This window comes from Ooceraea biroi, chromosome 4 (genome assembly GCF_003672135.1).
Source record: "Ooceraea biroi isolate clonal line C1 chromosome 4, Obir_v5.4, whole genome shotgun sequence".
NCBI classification, from domain to species: Eukaryota; Metazoa; Arthropoda; class Insecta; order Hymenoptera; family Formicidae; genus Ooceraea; species Ooceraea biroi.
Window position 1 is genome coordinate 6,338,614 of NC_039509.1, and position 18,696 is coordinate 6,357,309.

General features: G+C 41.6%; 3 protein-coding genes across 5 annotated transcripts in view; 1 reads left to right on the forward strand and 2 right to left on the reverse strand.

Annotated features, from left to right (window-relative positions):
- Nucleotides 1–2: 2 nt before the first annotated feature.
- Nucleotides 3–1,469, reverse strand: LOC105282526 (60S ribosomal protein L17). The gene is made up of 5 exons (XM_011344546.3): nucleotides 1,334–1,469; nucleotides 984–1,070; nucleotides 722–881; nucleotides 288–458; nucleotides 3–204 (listed from the first exon to the last, which is right to left on the reverse strand). The coding sequence occupies exons 2-5, from the start codon at nucleotides 1,062–1,064 to the stop codon at nucleotides 59–61; spliced, it is 558 nt and encodes a 185-aa protein (XP_011342848.1). The 5' UTR covers nucleotides 1,065–1,070; nucleotides 1,334–1,469; the 3' UTR covers nucleotides 3–58.
- A 112-nt stretch (nucleotides 1,470–1,581) lies between these two features.
- On the forward strand, nucleotides 1,582–6,030 carry LOC105282528 (protein DENND6A). 2 transcript variants are annotated; one of them, XM_011344549.3, is made up of 9 exons: nucleotides 1,582–2,780; nucleotides 2,853–3,161; nucleotides 3,296–3,568; nucleotides 3,634–3,819; nucleotides 3,889–4,136; nucleotides 4,216–4,406; nucleotides 4,463–4,731; nucleotides 4,820–5,032; nucleotides 5,121–6,030. In XM_011344549.3, exons 2-9 carry the CDS (start codon nucleotides 2,910–2,912, stop codon nucleotides 5,319–5,321), a joined length of 1,833 nt encoding a protein of 610 aa, XP_011342851.1. In that variant the 5' UTR covers nucleotides 1,582–2,780; nucleotides 2,853–2,909; the 3' UTR covers nucleotides 5,322–6,030. The 2 variants fall into 2 exon arrangements, with proteins under 2 accessions (XP_011342851.1, XP_011342852.1); XM_011344550.3 differs by having other exon boundaries at nucleotides 4,466–4,731.
- A 204-nt stretch (nucleotides 6,031–6,234) lies between these two features.
- The window catches only part of LOC105282530 (synapse-associated protein of 47 kDa), a 64,431-nt gene continuing 51,969 nt past the window's right edge, over nucleotides 6,235–18,696 (reverse strand). The window contains exons 7-9 of one of the 2 annotated variants that reach the window (XM_011344552.3): nucleotides 18,381–18,532; nucleotides 15,817–15,990; nucleotides 6,235–10,345 (exon numbers count right to left, since the gene is read on the reverse strand). In XM_011344552.3, coding sequence (XP_011342854.1) covers nucleotides 10,152–10,345; nucleotides 15,817–15,990; nucleotides 18,381–18,532 — 520 coding nt within the window. In that variant the 3' untranslated portion in view covers nucleotides 6,235–10,151. The remainder of the gene's footprint in view (nucleotides 10,346–15,816; nucleotides 15,991–18,380; nucleotides 18,533–18,696) is intronic. The other variant, XM_011344553.3, reaches the window with a different exon arrangement.

Consider the following 18,696-nt stretch of genomic DNA (forward strand, 5'->3'; position numbering starts at 1 on the left):
GAAACTAGAGTAATTTCTTTATTTTTCATGAAATACTTAACCAATATAAAGTACGAAATTACTCTCGCATCATTTTCTCCTTTTGCCTAGCAAGCTTTTTCTTGCTGAGCTTCTTTTTCGATGGCTCCTCCTCGGTAGCTTTCGCAACAACATCTTCCTTCTCCGTTAATATCACCTCAATATGACAAGGCGAGCTCATGTAAGCTGTAAGAATGGTAAATATAACAATCCGCTGTGCCTGCGCAAAAGAAATTCCCAAAGAATTGAACGTGACGTGATGCACTTACGATTTATACGACCGTGAGCTCTGTACGTTCTTCTGCGAAGGCAAGGCGCATGATTCACTTGAATATGTTCAATTACCAGACGATCTACATCAAGCCCCTTATAATCCGCGTTACTCTCCGCATTCTTCAAAAGTTGTAACAGAAATTCTGCTGACTTTTTCGGCCAGCGACCTATGACAACAATTACGTTGTTATTTAAGTGCAGAACTTAAGGGTTCACTAAATTGAAAATTAGGTGATATATATCTTTCTTACAATTCAAACAATATATCTTTGAAAAAACAAATATATCTTTCTTAGAATTCTCAGGATTCTGAATCACATAAACTTATTATCACTTTATGTTGCGACTAAACATTAAATTTTTTCATAATCTAATTAGTTGATTGTTAACACTCGCACACGTCAAATAATTATTTCGCGTATTAGCATACCTTGCGTAGTGCCAAACTGTTTAGCTTGAGCACACCTGCCGACACCACCGTTGAACCTACGGAAGGGGACACACTCCTTGTGGTCCGTAACATTCTTCAGGTACTTCTGTGCCCTGCGCAGGGTCATTTTCTTGATAGCACGTGCCGTTTCATGAGTGTTCTGTACATAGAAAGAAATTATCAATCGCATCTAGATATCGTCACTTGTAAACATCAATTCTGGAGACCAATTTTGAGGTTAGCTCTAGAAGCGACTATTTACCTTAAAATGCACGCGAAGATTGGAACCGCGTGCTTTGCACGACTTGGTCTGATTGACCGGTTCGTGGGAATAACGACCCATTGCGTCCTGAAAGCACAGACAGATTGATTGAGTTTTTTTTTAAATCAGCATCTCGCAATCATCAGCACGACGGTCAACAGCGGACTGACCTGTCCGCATACATTAGTTGAGATTTTGCATCGGTTATTACGTACAGATGCGACATTTTCCAAGTCTACGTTATAATTTTAGGTTTTTTGTTCAAAAAATTATCATTCGTAGGACAAATATTTTAATGCTGAACTAGATGCAGATAGATTCGGAAAACGTGGCAAGCAATTCATACATACCTCTCGGCACCACGATTTTATAAAGAAGCAGCTACTCCCCTACTAACGTTGATTTCCTGTATATGCAGAGCTACCAACTACAACTTTGACGAAATAATATCCCTATTTGGGCAAATAATAATCCCTAGTCAAATTTTCTAAAGGAAGTATTGCATCTGTGAATAAAAATAAATCATTTCTTATTCGCTCTAAAAATCTGATCGAGCTCTTATGAGTTCTACAAAATAATGCGACGTCAGCTAGTTTTCAGTTAAAACAGTGGCTGGAGGCTCGTTACGGATGTTTCCGGAACTAAAACGGAAAGTTCATAAGCCGGGCTGAAAAATACGAGCGCCTATGGAAGTAGTACGACTCGATGATAAGCCTGACGTCTCATTATTCTCTAATAATACGACTCAATAACATCTGAGTCAATATTTCAGTTTTAAATATCATGAATTAAGACTGGATAAAAAATTTGTAGTTTCAAATAGTATTATCCAACAGCAGATTAAAGGAATTTTATTTTTAGAAGAGTTTCATTTCCGAAGAAGTAAAGTTTTGTATACGTATCCTTAATTTTAAAAATTATATAATTTTTATTTTGATGAAGATCCACATTTGAATTAGCTAAGTCTAAACTTCAGAATAACATTCTCGGTGAGAACGGAACACTGAGAAACATAGAAGCAATTCTTTGTTCTTCGTTAGAAGCTACTGCGATTTTCCCGGAGAAGCCCAGCTGGCCCAGCTTCTCCGACATCGCCATGCTCCGAGATGCTTCTGGTTCCTCGAATCAGTGAATTCGGAGACGAAGTATTTGAGGTCCACGGACGATGTTGCTGACCTATCTGCGGACATCGAGTGATTCTTCAAAGCGGATTAAATCGACGTCATTAAACAACTGCAAGACGAGTACGAGATCGATTCTCCGAGCGTCACCAACGGACATTTGGAGGTTATAAAGCACCTAGTATCGGTAGTATCCAAACACTATGAGGAGTTTCTTCGATGAAGCACGGGTGAGCGCCGCGCTTGAATGTCAACGTATGCAGCCGTTCCGCTTCGACAACTCGATCACCAGTGAGACCGTAGCTCGCTCACGCACCACTCCGATTGTCTCGCGGGCTCGACTGACGTATCGCTTGACAGATAATTATCGAGAGATGGAGAACATACGGAGGTTTTAACAATTGTATTATACGTAGCGGGATACATGATACACGCACGCATCGTTCTCCTCGCTGTTCCGACTTTTAACTCAGCGTTGTTCACCTGCTGATATTGTATGCTCAGCTCTCCGAAATCAGGGTGTGTACGTATGGATTCTATGTTTTACCGTCGAACAGGGTACAAAGTGTGGAAATTGACGGTAGAATGATCTAAGTTGGTCACGAAGAATTTCCTAGGAAAGATTTATATGATTGATGTACATATATTACGTAATTGACACGATGTATATATAATGGTAAGTTATTTTGCGTACAAAAGTTTCATCACGTGTTTACGCTTGTAATAGCATGAATAATTTATATTTCAGATCATTAGGACCTTTACGCTCATTGTAACATGACGTAATTGTTAGTCAATTGCTATAATGCAGGTGTCACAAAAATCATGTTGTGTGACAATGACAAATGACACGAGCGCTAATACATATGCTGGTGAGATTAGTAGGATAAGTAAAAAAGGTAGAAAAATGTCGGTTCCCTCTTGCTCGACGAGTAACGAGGCGAATGGTGCAAACACTAAGGAGGAAGCGACACATGCAAAATGGGAACGTTTCAGTAATTGGGTACATTGTATATGTATTGTCACTTTTGATCTTGAATTGGGCCAAGCTATAGAGGTATGGAGCACAGGAAATCGTATCATATTTCCTGAAATATCATCTTTAGTTTGAATTGTTTGATCCGAGTAAACAAAGCATCTCTTTTTCTCTGTAATCTTTATAAATATTACAAATATCCCTTTACGTAACAGGCGATTTATCCAAATCATGTTAAATTATCGGAGCAAGAACGGTCCAATGTATGTTACTTGGCCTTTCCTGATTCCAATTCCGGGTGTATGGGAGACACTCAGTATCACGTAAGGATAAGGCAAAATAGTAAAATAGTGCAAGAGACTAATGCTCTGAAGGAGTATGACAGGAAGACACCTTCTTTTCTACAAACTGATAGAGATTATTACTGGGGATACGTATATTTTCGGCAAGTGAAGGATAAGTCGTTGCCGAGAGGATATTTCCAGAAGGTGTGTATTGCCAAAAAATCGCAAATTAGGATTACTGTTCGTCTAATTTATAATCATACTTTTAGAGTGTCGTTATTATCACAAAACTGCCATTTGTCAATCTGTTCGGTGAACTGTGTGCTTTGATCGCACCAGAATTCTTCGAGGCGGGAACAGCGCTGATGGAAGCTGTAGTGCGTGAGATAGATCAGTGGCCCGCTCCGGTTCCGGGCCAGATAGTTCATTTACCGCTCATCGGTGTCTTATTTCAGGTAAAACCCAAATTGTAATAGAAGGGAAATATTTTCGCTTCTATGCTAAATGTTTGAAATGCATTTCAGACGTATATCCCAAACCAGAATTACAAGGCTACTATTCCATCGATCGCTGCCATGGAACATGCATCGAACGTACACTCAATGCGAAGACTGATGTTGACGTCAGCCTACGAGGGCGACATGTTTCGAAGCTTAGCCAGCGTTGTTAGCTACGTGCATTTGTTATGGGAATTGGTGCTTCTTAGTGAACCAATCGTCGTTATGGCAGGCTCGCCCACTACGTGTTCCGAGATGGTCCAAGCACTCATAGCGTAAATATCAAGATATTTGAGAAGCATTACATACGTAACGGTCATAAGATCGGGCAAAATCGAAATAATCGTCTTCTAGGATGATCGCGCCGTTGAAGTATTGCGCCGATCATCGTCCGTACTTCACCATTCATGATTCCGAGTTCAAGGAGTACACTACGGATTCTCCGGCACCGCCTGCGGTGATACTGGGTGTAACCAATCCGTTCTTCGCCAAGACTCTGCAACATTGGCCGCATATCATCAGAATAAGCAACGGCAGCAACAGCGGTAAGTTCCGTGATACCTTTCCGCTAATGGTGTGTTGAGGATTCGGCCTGTTTCAGAAGATCAGAGATACAAGATCAAGAAATCTGAGAATCTGAAGGTGCTGGACTCCAAGCCTGGCGTTTACACTCAGTACAAGCCTTTTCTGCAGAAGGACAAGACTATTCTGAAGAAACTGTTCAGAGGCATTCAGACAAAACGGCCGGGCGAGGTGCAGACCGCGCTCTTGAAACGTCATCTGATCGAGTTAACGGAGAGCTTCATGATTCCGCTCGAAAGGTACATCGCGACTCTCATGCCACTGCAAAAGAACATATCACCTTTTAAGGTAACTCGCAATCTACAATTATCTAATTGGAATTTGCAAGTAATAGCGCAAAACCGACTAATATTAATGTATAACGTTATCCTTTCAGGCAACTCCTACACCACAAATGTTCAATCCAGATGACTTCCTAGCTAGTTTAAGTAGCTCCGGTCCCCAACTAACCACAGGCATAAAGGGAGATTGGGTAGGATTATACAAACGATTCTTTCGATCGCCCAATTTTTCTGGATGGTTCCATGCCAGATACATGGAGCTGAGCCAACAACTGCAAGTTAAACAGTTGGAAAAATTATCGCAGGCAGTATGCGTTTGATTCCTCGTTACAATTCAAACGTTTAAACGCTTCAATTAACGATGTCCTAATCAAGATGTATCGATCTTTGCGACAGGACTTGAAAACATGGGTGCAGGGAAAGCAGGAGGTGGAGGTAGTTGATATGATTCTTCGAATTCGACAGAAATTGGAGAAAAGCTGCATCGATGACGTGCCGATCGATAATTCGGTAAGAGAGAAGCTCCGAGAGAGAATAAACGACATCACGCACGTATTGCCGGACGATCTAAAAGTTATTTTAAGGCACGAATCTTGACAGTACGACTATATTATTAATATAAAAACTCGTTAACATTATATTTAGTTTTTACGTAGGCTGGGATTGTATTCAAGTCAATTCAGTGACGTAATATTTAGAATAATTAAAATCCTCCCACTCTCTCCTTTCCCACTTATCGTGACGTAAATGAACGGGGGAAACGTAACTGACATAGTTTGAGAACTGACACGATCAATTTACGACGAGTGTGCTAAGAAAGAGTTCATATACGTGCTGATCCGTAACTTAAATACTCGCCGCAGAGGGACTGACAAGATAAATCCATTGTATACGTAACAGATATTACGTAAAATATTCTAGATGCTTGAGCGTACTGCTTGGGTATTTTAACGCTTTTATATTTGGAGAAACGTTTAATGTTTCGTAAATCTTACATATCTCGTCTTGGACTGATCATGCGCTATTCGATTTCCTTTACAATGCCAACTCCATCGATAGTAGCTTCCCTCCTGTATCCGATCATTCCGGTTAATGATTTTATACTGTAATTTCTTTATTATTACGTGATACGTATTGACAAATACTCTAATGGGGGCAGTGAGCAATAACAATAACAGTAATCTCATGAATTTCGACTCAATAAAATGTGAGCGATTGGAATGTTAAGTGATGTACATACATTTTTGAGATCTGTAAATATTGGTATAAATGAGATGTCTAATAAACATTTATTTTAATAATAAAACTGGATTAATATATTTACCTACATACCTGATAAACAGAATATCAAGTAGAATATACGAGAAAATTAATACCTTTGAATTTAATGTTGAATGTTGTCTACCAGAGCGATGTTATACTCCACTCGATGTTTGTATATTTTAATTAAAAAGGGAGGTAAAGGAGAAAAAATGTTACTGTATAAGAGGTAATATTTTATTTTATTTTATTTCTTACGTTTTTTTTTATTGTTACATTTTCCCAATTACATTAATAATTTCTTCAATAGTTTTGTCTTAATGCGCTTGTCATTATATTCTCATTATAATATCCATAATATATTATCATACTTTCAATGAAGTCAACAACATATATATATATATTTATCCATATGTATACGTGTATACATATATATGTATATATAGATATCGGGTGTATGTTCATTTTCTCTTTTTTTTTACGAGTGAATGCACAGTACCGTAGGATAGCTTTATTACACAATTAATTCACAGAGTTCACTTTGTATTCTGCCGAAGTACACCTCGTTTTCTGGCCATCGCGTTTATCTTCTGCCATTTTCGCGGAAAGTAGGATGACGTTTTCGCGCGCGGAAATTTATCGTGTTCTTTTTTTTCTTATCTTCAGCCAAAGAGAGAAAGAGAGAGAGAGGCGGAGAAAGAGCGAGGGAGAAATTTGTCTCGCGATTGAATTTGTACAGTCGAAGGTTTCGGGGAATGACGTGAGGTCTCGGCCCGAGGCCGCGCGCGTATAATGATTGGGTGCGGATAAATGCGATTATCGCCTTTGCATTACTTCGACAGACTTAGGCCTGGGTGAATTGCGCCTTCTTAAGTAAATCTTACAAGACTTTGCCTATCGACTAACGCGAATGGAAACTTTACAACGAGCTTGATTTTTTGGGAAAAGATGAACGCGGATGAAGCAGCGTTTCTCGAGGCTCGCGCGCGCTCGCGGTGTATGAGAGGAGTATCATCAGTGATATCGTATGATCGCTCTGGTTTTTGAGGAAACGATTTCGCCACCGCGCAGCTGCAGTGCTCATCTTTTATTTCTGGAGTTGCTACTCGAAAAAAGGGATAGAAAAAGACGGGGTGTATAAATTGACCGAAAAACCGGACTCAGCATAGCGGCGCACGCAAAACGAACGTCTCGACGAGAAACGCAGCGGTTTACTGTTTTGCTCGACAGCTTTGTTACCCGAACAGGATTTATGGTGGGACGTCGGAGCACCGCTTCATTGCGAGATGCGCAAAAAGATAATTAGATAATTAGATTTTAGTGTAATAGAACCATATAAGAATATACTAATTAAACGCGTCATCCAACGTACCCCGCATTCCCAGGCCCCATCATAAATCCAGTCCCCCTTGTTCCGATCGCTCGCTTCGGATGTCTCGGGCGGGATATCGACTTCCCGCGCTTAATAATCGGACCCGTTCGCTTCGATCCGACGTTTGTTCACCTTTCCGCTTGTCTCGCGTTCTTCGTCCTATCACATTCGTGTCACTGGCATCTCGATAATGATCGCGAATTCAGTGTACCCTAGAAGAGCTTCATCATTCTTGCGTTATTCGATCGATGCTGAATCGTTATCCGCACGCACGAAAGATTCTTTCCACGATTAAAGATTTGATCCGTTTGTCTGCACGGAAAAGATATCCCGGTAAGCGCCGTATCTGTCATATTCCAGTGATCATCATTGACATGAAAAAAAATTATATAAACAATTGTAAGCTCACGTAGCGCGGCGTTTCACTGTCGCGAGAGATTCTCGCCATCTGCAGATCATCGGCTGTTTCTTCCGGTTTCTCCCATGGCAGAGGACGATTGGACGGTATATGTCACACGGAGAATAAATCGCAACCGAGAAAATGTTGCGCCGCGCGATTCTGGGATGCGAGTGATCGATCGGAGGATTTTTATTCCAGACTACTCAGTTCACGGTAATATAATAATGTATGTATACAGCACAATATGCACGCGACTGAAATTTTTGTCAACAGCAATGATTTATTACGATATTTCATCCGTACAGACAACGCGAACATGTCATCCTTACAGCGTAAATTCACTCTGACACAATACAAACGCATAACGGAACACTCCCACGATCGACAAACTTAAAAACGACACATTCTCCTCTCAACAGTATCATAATCATCGCCTCTTCACGTCTTATCTACAGGTTTCATCGTACACGCTAAACATATCATTAAACCTAGGTCCTTCTCGCTTTTCCGCACAGAGTCACGACGAGTGCGTCGAATCGAAAGTATTATCCGTCGAGCCGAACCGGTCCTCGCGTTATTTTTGGCATGCCCCCCGTAGATCGCACGTGCCACTTCGCGATCAACGATAATTGCTGATAATCAATAACGAAAAGCGTCGTTGCGGTAAAGCGCCGACCGCAGCGTGAAAATAGCACGACGATCAGCGGCACATTTACGTTCTCGGCGCATTCACACGTTCCATTCGCGAAGCTGGATCTCCCTGTTTTGAACGTGTTTAAAAATTATATGCCTTATAATTATTTCGAAATTATCATTAATTTTGTAGCGGACTAGACTCACAGGAAATGCGCCATTGACCGTCACAATCATCGATCCGCGCTCGAAACGGTGTCCTTCGGCACACGGCAGTGTAATTTGTCTTGACGAACCGTCGTTGATCCTTCGATCACGATGAAGAGCGGTCGATCATACCTAGCATTCTCACAATATCTCTAATCGACAGCGTTCGACACCCAAATTAATTAATTTAATATCACGCAATTTTGGAGAGATTTATCGTGTTCTCGGACAGGACCGTCTAATAATTGACATAAGTGTACATGGTGTTAATAAATTCACGTGTTTATTAGCGTCCAGCTACAAGAACAACCAACGTCATTCTATGATCCAAAAATCACGAGCAATCTCGCAATCGTGCTTTTGTGAATACACGTTTCTTCTCTTGCCATTTCAAGCTACGAAACGGTAATCTCCGGCATGTTCATCGTGCTCGAGGATCGTAAAGAACGTGCTGTTTCGAAAAAATACGGAGAAACAAGAGAAACAACGGAGAAGACCGTTCACCATCTCTCTCACTCCCTTGTACAAGCTTTGCCTTTATGCAATCGCGATCCCCACTCTTGCTACAAACGCGATGAGAATATCTTGTGCGGTATTCCGGTCTGTATCCATACGTCTCTTTCGTTTGCGTTCCAATACGTTTCCCGAGGACGAGCCGATCCTCAAAGAGTTCTCGTGTCGCCTTCATTCATGTTTCCTTCCCTGCCTAGGAGATCGACGATGGATCAAAATAGGAAGAGGAATCTCTTCGAACCAGTTCCCTACAACTGTAATCTGCCAACGACGGAAGGGCGGGACCTTGTATTCAATTTTATCAAAGCTCGTGGGGATGTTCGCAAATACAAGCGAAGATAACGAAGCCTAACTTTACAGCTACTTGATGTAAGGGAGAAACTGGTTCGGATGTGGGAGGATTCCCGTCGATCTCCGACAAGGGATTTTGTACATATTCGTGTCGATATAGCAGCGATCAAGACTATCGTCTTTGAATAACATGGACTCTCTACGGTACAACAAGTAGAAAAATGGTAGCAAAGTAGAAATCGAGCAACGGAAAGAATTTACAATTCTTGCCAGACCTGTGCGAGCTTAGATCGATCCATCGTTTCCGTGTCTGGCGCGTTAAATCACGAACTTGCCACTAACTTAAATAATCGACTGTAAAAAAGACAAATGTACGCTAAAATAAACTCTCCTGAAAAAAAACAACATTATGATATTTTCAGATTAATTCGCACGTTGCCGAATTAATTTTCTGTAGAAAAGGTAACTGGTTGACATTTCGACTCTTATCGAGCATCGCTTCATCCTTCGCTTATCTCGTTGTGCACAATCGACGAGATCGACGAGAAAGCAACAACATATACAACATATATAAAATAACTCTGCGTTCTTCCCTCAGCCGATAAAAGAAAGAGAAAGGGAGAGAGAGAGAGAGAGAGAGAGAGAGTTTCTATACGAAAAACCGAGGCTCGTCGATCTCGCCCGTTCGCGCGGAATCTCAACGTGAAGCGACGAGATCCCTTTATCCAGTCACGAAGAGGATCTCCTCGGCTCACTTGAGGTCCTCGTCATCCTCGTTGGCGAGCAGCTCGTCGATCTGCTTCTCCCAATCGTTATCGCTGGCCGTGACGTCTTTCGTGGTCGCGTTCGACGCAATGCTCCTCTCCTGACTGGCGCCGTTGCCGCCACCCGTTACAACCTCGTAATCCTTTAGCTCGGCCTCCAATTCACGTTCCCAATCTTCTTCTGCGGAGAGGCACAAGCAGCGTTGTAGCTATTTTGCAGAGAGGGCCACGCTCTGATCTTGTTTGTCTGTCTGTTCGTCTGTTCGTGTCGCGAATTGTGTTTGTGTTTCCACCCTGGATATGAATTTCCTCGTGCAACTGGCACGTGTGTACGCGTGTCAAAGTGCGCGAGATCGTGTGAGTGTAAGAGTGTTTCCAGGATTGTGGGGACGAAACTCAAATTGCGGGAATGGACAAATCAAAGAGAGAAAGGGAGGGAGAGAGAGAGAGAGAGATAAAAGAGAGGCAGGGAGAAATAGAGAACACAAAACGGAAGCGGGAGGAAAAAGCTTCGACGTCTTCCTTTCGCCACGGTAGCTTTTAGCCTTCGGTTCGTTAAACGCATTCCAGGATATGTTAGTGGTCTGAGAGAAAGAGAGAAAGATATCATGCGATTATCGAGAACGATGATAATCGCAATCATGCGCTTTTCCCTATCCTTTTCATGCTTGTTTCTCATAAACGACAATGACGTCAACTATCATATGATCGTTGACTGTATAGCTTTCTAGAAATTACAGCGGATTGCCGGAAGAGAAACCAGTAATTACTTTTCACTTAACGTACTCGTTAAAAAATGTGACTGATTCACAATTACAAAAGTAATTAATCGGGACATCGCAATTTTAACGCTCCGAAATGTAATTATTAGACCGGCGCTGCCATGAGAATAATCTTTGTCGTGCTAAATCAGTGGTGTCCAAAGTATGATCTACTGATAAGTAAGTTATACACGATAAGAAAAATTAACATCTCGTACATGTACAACAGCCATCAAAAATCATTCTAATATTCTGAAATATATATTCCTACAAAAAGATATATCTATAAAATATAAATTTAATCTGTTATGAGACACGGCTGGCTTCGACAAAACATCACGTAACACTTTAGTGATACATAAAATTTATTGCAGCTGTGTCCCGCAAGTTCAGACAGCTTTGGACAGCACTGTGCCAAATGATTAATCGTTAAAGCACGGAATTGCCTAACGTTATCGTGCAAACGTTTAAACATGTGAGACTAAGATAGATAACGATAGACGTTAATAAACGCGGTATCTACGAGCGCTAAATCCTTAAATAATATTCTATTGTGGTACGTTCCTAGTTGGACCCTCCCGTCCCGATTATGGCTTCAACAACTAAAACGAGCTTGCGGATTATCCTAAGCATAGCTTAAACGTATTCAGGCGCAATCGTTTCTAAGAAAAGAGCGACGGTCGTCTCGTGAGACATCGCCTCACTTTATGGAATGACACGAGGGGCAAAATGCCGAAAATATTTCGCGAAATAGGGTTACACACGCTCTCCGTCCATCGATTCGTTCTTACGTGTGCCCTCCGTCGAATCGAGAGAGCGATATTCGATATCCCCGACGCGGAGAACCGAAGTCCGTCCACCGAGAAAAATTGTGCACCGGGAACCGAAAGCTATAATTCCAGTTGTCACCGTTTTATCGGACTGCACAGAACGAAAAGCCAGATGATCCGGTATTTTCATGCATACCCAATGAAACTGTTACGTTAAATTAAAAGCAGAAGGAATAAATTATGACTGCCATAAGGTGAGGAAAACAATTTCTCGCGCATTATTCATCTCACGGTAATCTATGCCGCATTTCTACGAATCTTTTATTTTTATTTTCTATTCAATTTCAATATAAATATAAAGATGAAAAAGTCGTGGAGAGGCGGCATAGAAAATCGTGAATTAAATAATATGTATAATCACGATCATAACATGCGATAGTAACGTAAATTTAACATAGTCATTTCTCTTATCCTAAACGTAAAAGATCAATTTATTTTATAAATAAATGCTATGATACAAATGTAACAAAACTGCTACTAGATAAAATTCAAATACAAAATATCGTCAAGTTAGTGATCTACATGAACAATCCAATCAATATTAAATACGTCGATCTTCTCTTGATACTTCCCCCAACGAAACGCTGTTTCGATAATTTACTGAACCCGCGCGTTTTCGCATCATCGCGAGTTGCAGTTTTTCCAGTCATCCATTTCGTTTTTTTCTTCTTCCCCAATGGGCTATAAATGCATCCCTCGCGTGTAAATCCCCCGAATCAATGCATACAAATCGCGCGCCCGTTTACGTTCCTCAACCGTCCGGTCGTCCGTGTAGAAAAAAGTAACTGTAATTAATTTATCCGCCTTTCTCAGCGGACGAACGGAATAAAACAGGTCGCACGCTGGCCAGTCGTTCCGTATCAGGACAGAAAAATCGCTATAACTACTCCGTTCCGCCGAGAGAACCGGGCACGAGCGGAATTACAGCTCGTTCCCCAGTGAAACACGTATTGTCATTCAACGAATTTATAGTGACGTACAGAAATCCGGCTGTCTTTTCTCCGAAATCATCCTGTACAAGATCAGATTTTCCATTGGAATTTTCTTGATATTCTTCGCGGAAACTTCCTCACAACGAAATAACTTCGCGAGAAAATTCACCGGAGAAAGATACCGGATTAGTGGCGCGTCACCGTACTTACATTTTATTTAGTATAATAGTGTGTATATATTTATACATATATTTCTCTTTTTTTTCTTAGGTCTCCATTTAATTAATTCCTTACACCTATGATTAAGTTTGAGGTTCGCGCAATGTAATTCCTCGCGTTTCATCAATACCTTTGTGTTATCTTCCGACTCGTTTCTTCAATAAAGAATGTGTTTGGTTGCTCCTGCGTTAATTACACGTTTATAGAGAGACACGGAGAGAATCGAGAACAGGCTAGATTAATTGGAATTAATACATAGAAAGAGAGAGAGAAAGAGAGAGGGAGACAACAGCAAAATGGTCAGACATACAGATATGTAGTCGAATATCTTTTTGCTCCGCTCCGGTGGTTTATGTGTGTAGGCTCGTTATTTCCTCTTTCTCCTTCCTCGTTCTCTCGTACAACCTCCTTTTTATCATTATTGCATCTACTTTACATTTTATATTCGCGTGCGCGCGTATAACGTTTCGACGTAATGACTTCTCGTTTTTCCAGCGTTTTCCCTTTTTCCTGTCGAGTTTTCGATTTTCGTGACTCGACAAGCTCGACGCATGTCTAACGAGGATCAGACGAAATTTCAAACGCATCGGCTCGTGACGTGATATCCAAAATAAAAAATACGCTACTTCGTTCTTAATATCCGAAAGTAAATTTTTAGTGTACTTTTTTGTACCTGAAGTATTTTTTTCCCTACCTTAGCGGTGTTCTCCGTTTAACCTACCATGTCGATTCTAAATTCCTCGTTATAACTAGAGTTGTGTCGTGCACCGATTTATCGCTGATTCAGGTAACGGCGATTAACGCCGATCAAGTGCTATCGATGACATCGATGACGGTAATAATGATGTCGCGTATTCGCGACACAATCACGTCATTCCTCGCTTGTATGGACACCTTCCCGGCTTGTTAACTCTGCTGTTCAGACGCCACATCGGCACGCGTTCAGCGACCGTACGCTGATTGCAGGCTTGTCTTGCCGCACATCGAACTGCTATAACCATCCTCGATACGACATCGATGCGATCGTGACACGTGAATATAAACTGATAGGATCGTAACGGAAATGTCACATGCTCTTTTCGATGAGTCAATAATAACGTTGTCACGTACATGCTCGTCAGAAAATATGCTCTTTATTGGAATGCAGAGATGCCTTCCAAGATGCCTCTCCTACATAAAAATGAAATTCGAGGCCTTTCTATAAAAAAAATAAAAGAAACATTGCCTCGCGTAAAAAAATGTATTGCGTATTACAATCTGCGTTATACTAATTAAATGCATTCGTTTAATGTCGGTTCTATCGTCTAATCGTCAATCATTCTTGATTATGTGCGCGTTCATTCAATGTTCCGGAGCGCGAAGAGCCGTTTCACGTTTCAGCATGCTGACTTCCTCGTCGATTCGGGCCTGATGTTGCGCTTAATCATGCTGATCCTTGCGACTGACACGGAATCGCCTCGGCTGCCGACGATCGGAAACGGAACAAACATCCGCGAAGGGGGGTCACCCTGTTCGTCTCGTGGGAACGTTCGTGCCGGGGGTGGTTTCGCGATCGAACGTGAAAAGAAACGGAGAAGAAAAGAAAAAAAAGAAAAAACCGGGAGGAGGAGGAGAGAGAAAGAGAGAGAGAGAGAGGAGACGAGAGAAGGTTTCGGTATCGCAAAAACTGAAATTGTTAGTTTTTGAGAGCGGGAAGCATGTATATCTCTGAGAGGGTGTGCTTTGGATAATGGCATTTGAGGGGCACTCTCCTCTTCTTTTAGGCTGTTGACAAAATAGAATGAAAAGCGGTCGTTTAGTCAGAGAGCCCATATAAAAGAGAAAAAAAAAAGAGACGCAACACGCTCAACATCGACAACGACATGACAGACATCAGGATAGAGGGTAACGTCGTTGTGCACACTAAAAATTCGAGAACGAGCAAATCCCTAAAGAAAGCGGACACAGGAGGAATGTGAGGATGCACAGAGAGAAAGAAAGACAGAAAGAAAAGAGAGAGCTACAGAACGGCACTAGCGTGACCAGGGTGTAACACTGCGAGATTAAGGTCAGGCTTTTCACGATGGTATTAATTTCATACTCACGAGGAGAGTACTCTTGGACCGTGTCGTGGCACAGATCGAGCTTTCGCATCGATCAGCTTGGTGACCCGTTTCCGTTTTACTGGCGAGATCAATGAATAGTACACGTTCTCCAGACAAGAAAGTTTTCAAGAACTGCCATTTCTCAGCCGATAACAAATTTCGCTATTAAACGTGTAACGAGTCGTAATGGCTCGAAATGACTCTGCATTACTTCGGAACTACATTTGTATGTAAGTTATGTTTCACATTGTTTCAGATATCGTCCAGTTTCTACTTAATTAAATTTCTTTAAAATCCTACAAATTAATATCAAATTCATTGAAAATTTAGTAGCAAAAGAAATGTACAACGTTTTTATCATAGACAACCGTATTATTGTAGCTTCTAGAATTTTGCATTTTGTACGGTGACTAAAATCGTTTGATGCTATTCGTTAATCGCCAGCAAATAAGAAACGACGTCCTCATTACGTATAATCAAGCAAAATCTCATTGGTGGTCGTAACTAGCGAACTCAGGAATAGGATCTTTATAACGTCGTTCTCGCGTTATCATAATAGCATATACGCGATCTGATGAGCGTCATATGATTTCAGAGCTTTTCATTTAGAAGGAAAATTTCGTGAGCGTCATAAACCGCTTCGGCGAAATCCTCCTAGAATTGCCCTCGCTCTACGTAATTGCCGCGATATCTTCCCCTCGTCAGCGAAGATTATCGTGCTAGAACTACGAGAATTGGCAATCGGACAGCAATTTTGGCGAATTTTGTCTGAGATCTCGCGAACGTGCGAGGGACAGTTAACGACGACCAACGATTAACGACTGACCTTTCGGTGGTTGCATTCCCAGCTTTTTCATCCCCTCTCGGACTTCCTCGAGGTCTGTGTCCGAAACCCTCATGGTATCGGACACGAACTCGTGGCCTGGCGAATCGGCCAGCGCACTGTTACTGCTCGTCGTCGTGGCGCCGGTGCTGGTGGCCTGGCCAGTGGTCATTTGAACTGTTTGCAAGACAACACTGACGGCTAAACTAGATGGGTAGGGGTGTGTGTAAGTGTATATGGAGCGGTGTGTATGTCATGTGTATTAGCGTGTTTATCTATTTAATGGTAGCGCTAAGTCTACCGAAGCCCGATTTCGCACGCAAACGATCAATAATCGTTAATAGGGTGCTTCCTTCATCAAAGCCGACCGCGCCAGTTCCAAGAATGCGAGGACAGAAATTACTTTAATTAATTTAAACACACGGAAGCGGAAGAATGTGTAATTAATTCAGGCGCGAAGTATTTTATTGTCTTCGATTTGTAATCAAATTACGTATCAACAAGGCAAATATATTTATATATGATATTGATTTAAAAACATACTATCTTCCACATCTAAATATGGAAAAAAAGATTCCAGGATATTTTAACATATCCAAGAGTATCACGTATGTGTCATGAGGGACGTCAAGATATAGCTTCCTATCAGCAGCGAATATTCAGGATATTCGTATTCTTCGGTCTGGTATTATCGAGTTTCCCAGCATTTTCCTCCCGATAGATTCAATTTCTCGCGATACACTGGAACTGGAGCGAAATCGGATCTCTCTCTCGACCAAAGGAGAGACGACGGAAATCGTCGGTTCAACGATCGGAGACAGTGCTGTGAGATAAGGAATGCGAGAGACATACATATAGAGTCAGAGAGTCAGAATCAGAGAGAGAGAGAGAGACAGACAGAGAGAAAGGGAGGGCGAGAACAAGTAGCATCACCTCTGAAGATTCCTATTCACAGAATAATCTCCGGGTTCAACGATATTTCGACGCGTTCGCACCCGTTTCTCCGTGATTCTACCCCGTGATCGATTTCTCGACCATGGAGTATTTCCCTTTATCCGTTAATTCATCCGCGCCAATCGCAATTTCATTGTTTGCACGGTCGAGGGGCTGCGAGGCGAATAACTCCTTTCTCTCTTTCTATCTATTTATCTATTTTTCTCTCTCTCGTTCACTCTCCCCGATACCGTAATTCTGCGAACGTGACTCCACGTCTCCACGTGCAAAAGCCCACGTACATGATGAAACGTATTGGTATATCTGCCCTCTCTCTTTCTTCTTGATGAGCTCGTATTTTCAACCCATAAACTAAACCGTCTCGCCAGGAAATTTAACTCGAATCGGAGTCTTCTCCGCATCACTTCGCTTACGAATACACTTGTTGCAAAAATTAATTACATTTCGTGATGTATAACATTTAACGAGAAACAAAGCACTATTTATTACTAGCGATATTATATAATTATACAATAAACATAATGTTACGTAATACAACAAAAAATAAATGTAAATTAATGTACAAATAGTGATCGTAATATCATGATGTATATCGCCTAGTATCACTTTCATAATTTATATGTCAAAATATCAATGTACATCAATGTAATATCATGTAATATTATTTGCATGATATTATATCTTTTATTTCGATTTTATCATGTGTGAGATACGCGCGACTTTACACAATACTGCAATCGCTCACTTTTAATTCGTTAAACTTTACGAAACACTACGAATATTGAGCAACCCTTTCAACCTGAGCTTTAAATTAAGATCTCGGGCTCTTTCGACCAATACGTTTCCAGCATCCGGCATGACATTTGCACAGAAAGAACGCACGCCACTACAGACACGCCATCTCAAAACTCCCATGCAAAAAGTCTGCCGTCAGATAGCTTGCTAATCGGAATTGCAAATCAGGTGTAAACGCAGTGCGACGCCGCCGATTTCTACCCCCGCTGCTGAGGCTGCATCTTGCAATATGCATCACCCAGTGGAGGTTTATCTCGGCGAGACGTCGCACCACGACGTCAAAGGAGAAAGCCTCGACCGCGCACAGACGATCGGAATTTTCCGACCTTCCGATATTCCGGAATCAGAACATCTGATTGATGTAACGTTATAATTCATCAAAAAAAAAGGAAGAAAGACGTAATAGCTACAAAAAAACGTAGAATGTTATCACAATTAAGCATCTATAAAACATTCTCGATGTTTTGATATTAAAACCGATAATTTTTCTCTTAATTCTGTGTTTAGTGACAAACAAAAGGCACGCAAATTCAATACACATCACGTTCAATCAAGTATGACAGATTGGCCAGGCCTTGGCTCGTTATCATGGTTCCATTCTGGCAGCACACGGGACGTCCCCTTCAGTTCTATAGGAAACTACGTGCGTCGAAATCACAGTACTAACAGAACAGGAAACGCGCGACAGTGCTTTCGAGCAAAACATTGGAGAACCTAATCGTGTCGCAATGCCAACGTGGGCCAAAATGACGCACTACGAAAGCTGCTCTACGTAACAGAATGAAAAGAAGAAGAAATGGTAATGACGATTTACGTACCTTGAGTGTGATCGATACTATCGGTGGTGCTGGCGAGGGTTTGATTGGGGTTGCTTTCTTCCTGTTGGCTCGCCATCGCGTTTAGCTCATAACCCTGGCGCAGCAGGGACACCCGGTAGAAGTAGTTACGCCAGAAGTTTTCTTCAGATATGCTGTTGCAAGTAAATCGGGTGAATTTCCAAAGCCGACAACAATGACGATGATGAAGGGATTATGTTCGAAAATTTGAAGGCGCGCCGAATGAGCATTAATTAATGTCGCGCTTTGCGGTGACATTTAATTAATATCGTGAACAAATTAATCGCGGACGCGGACT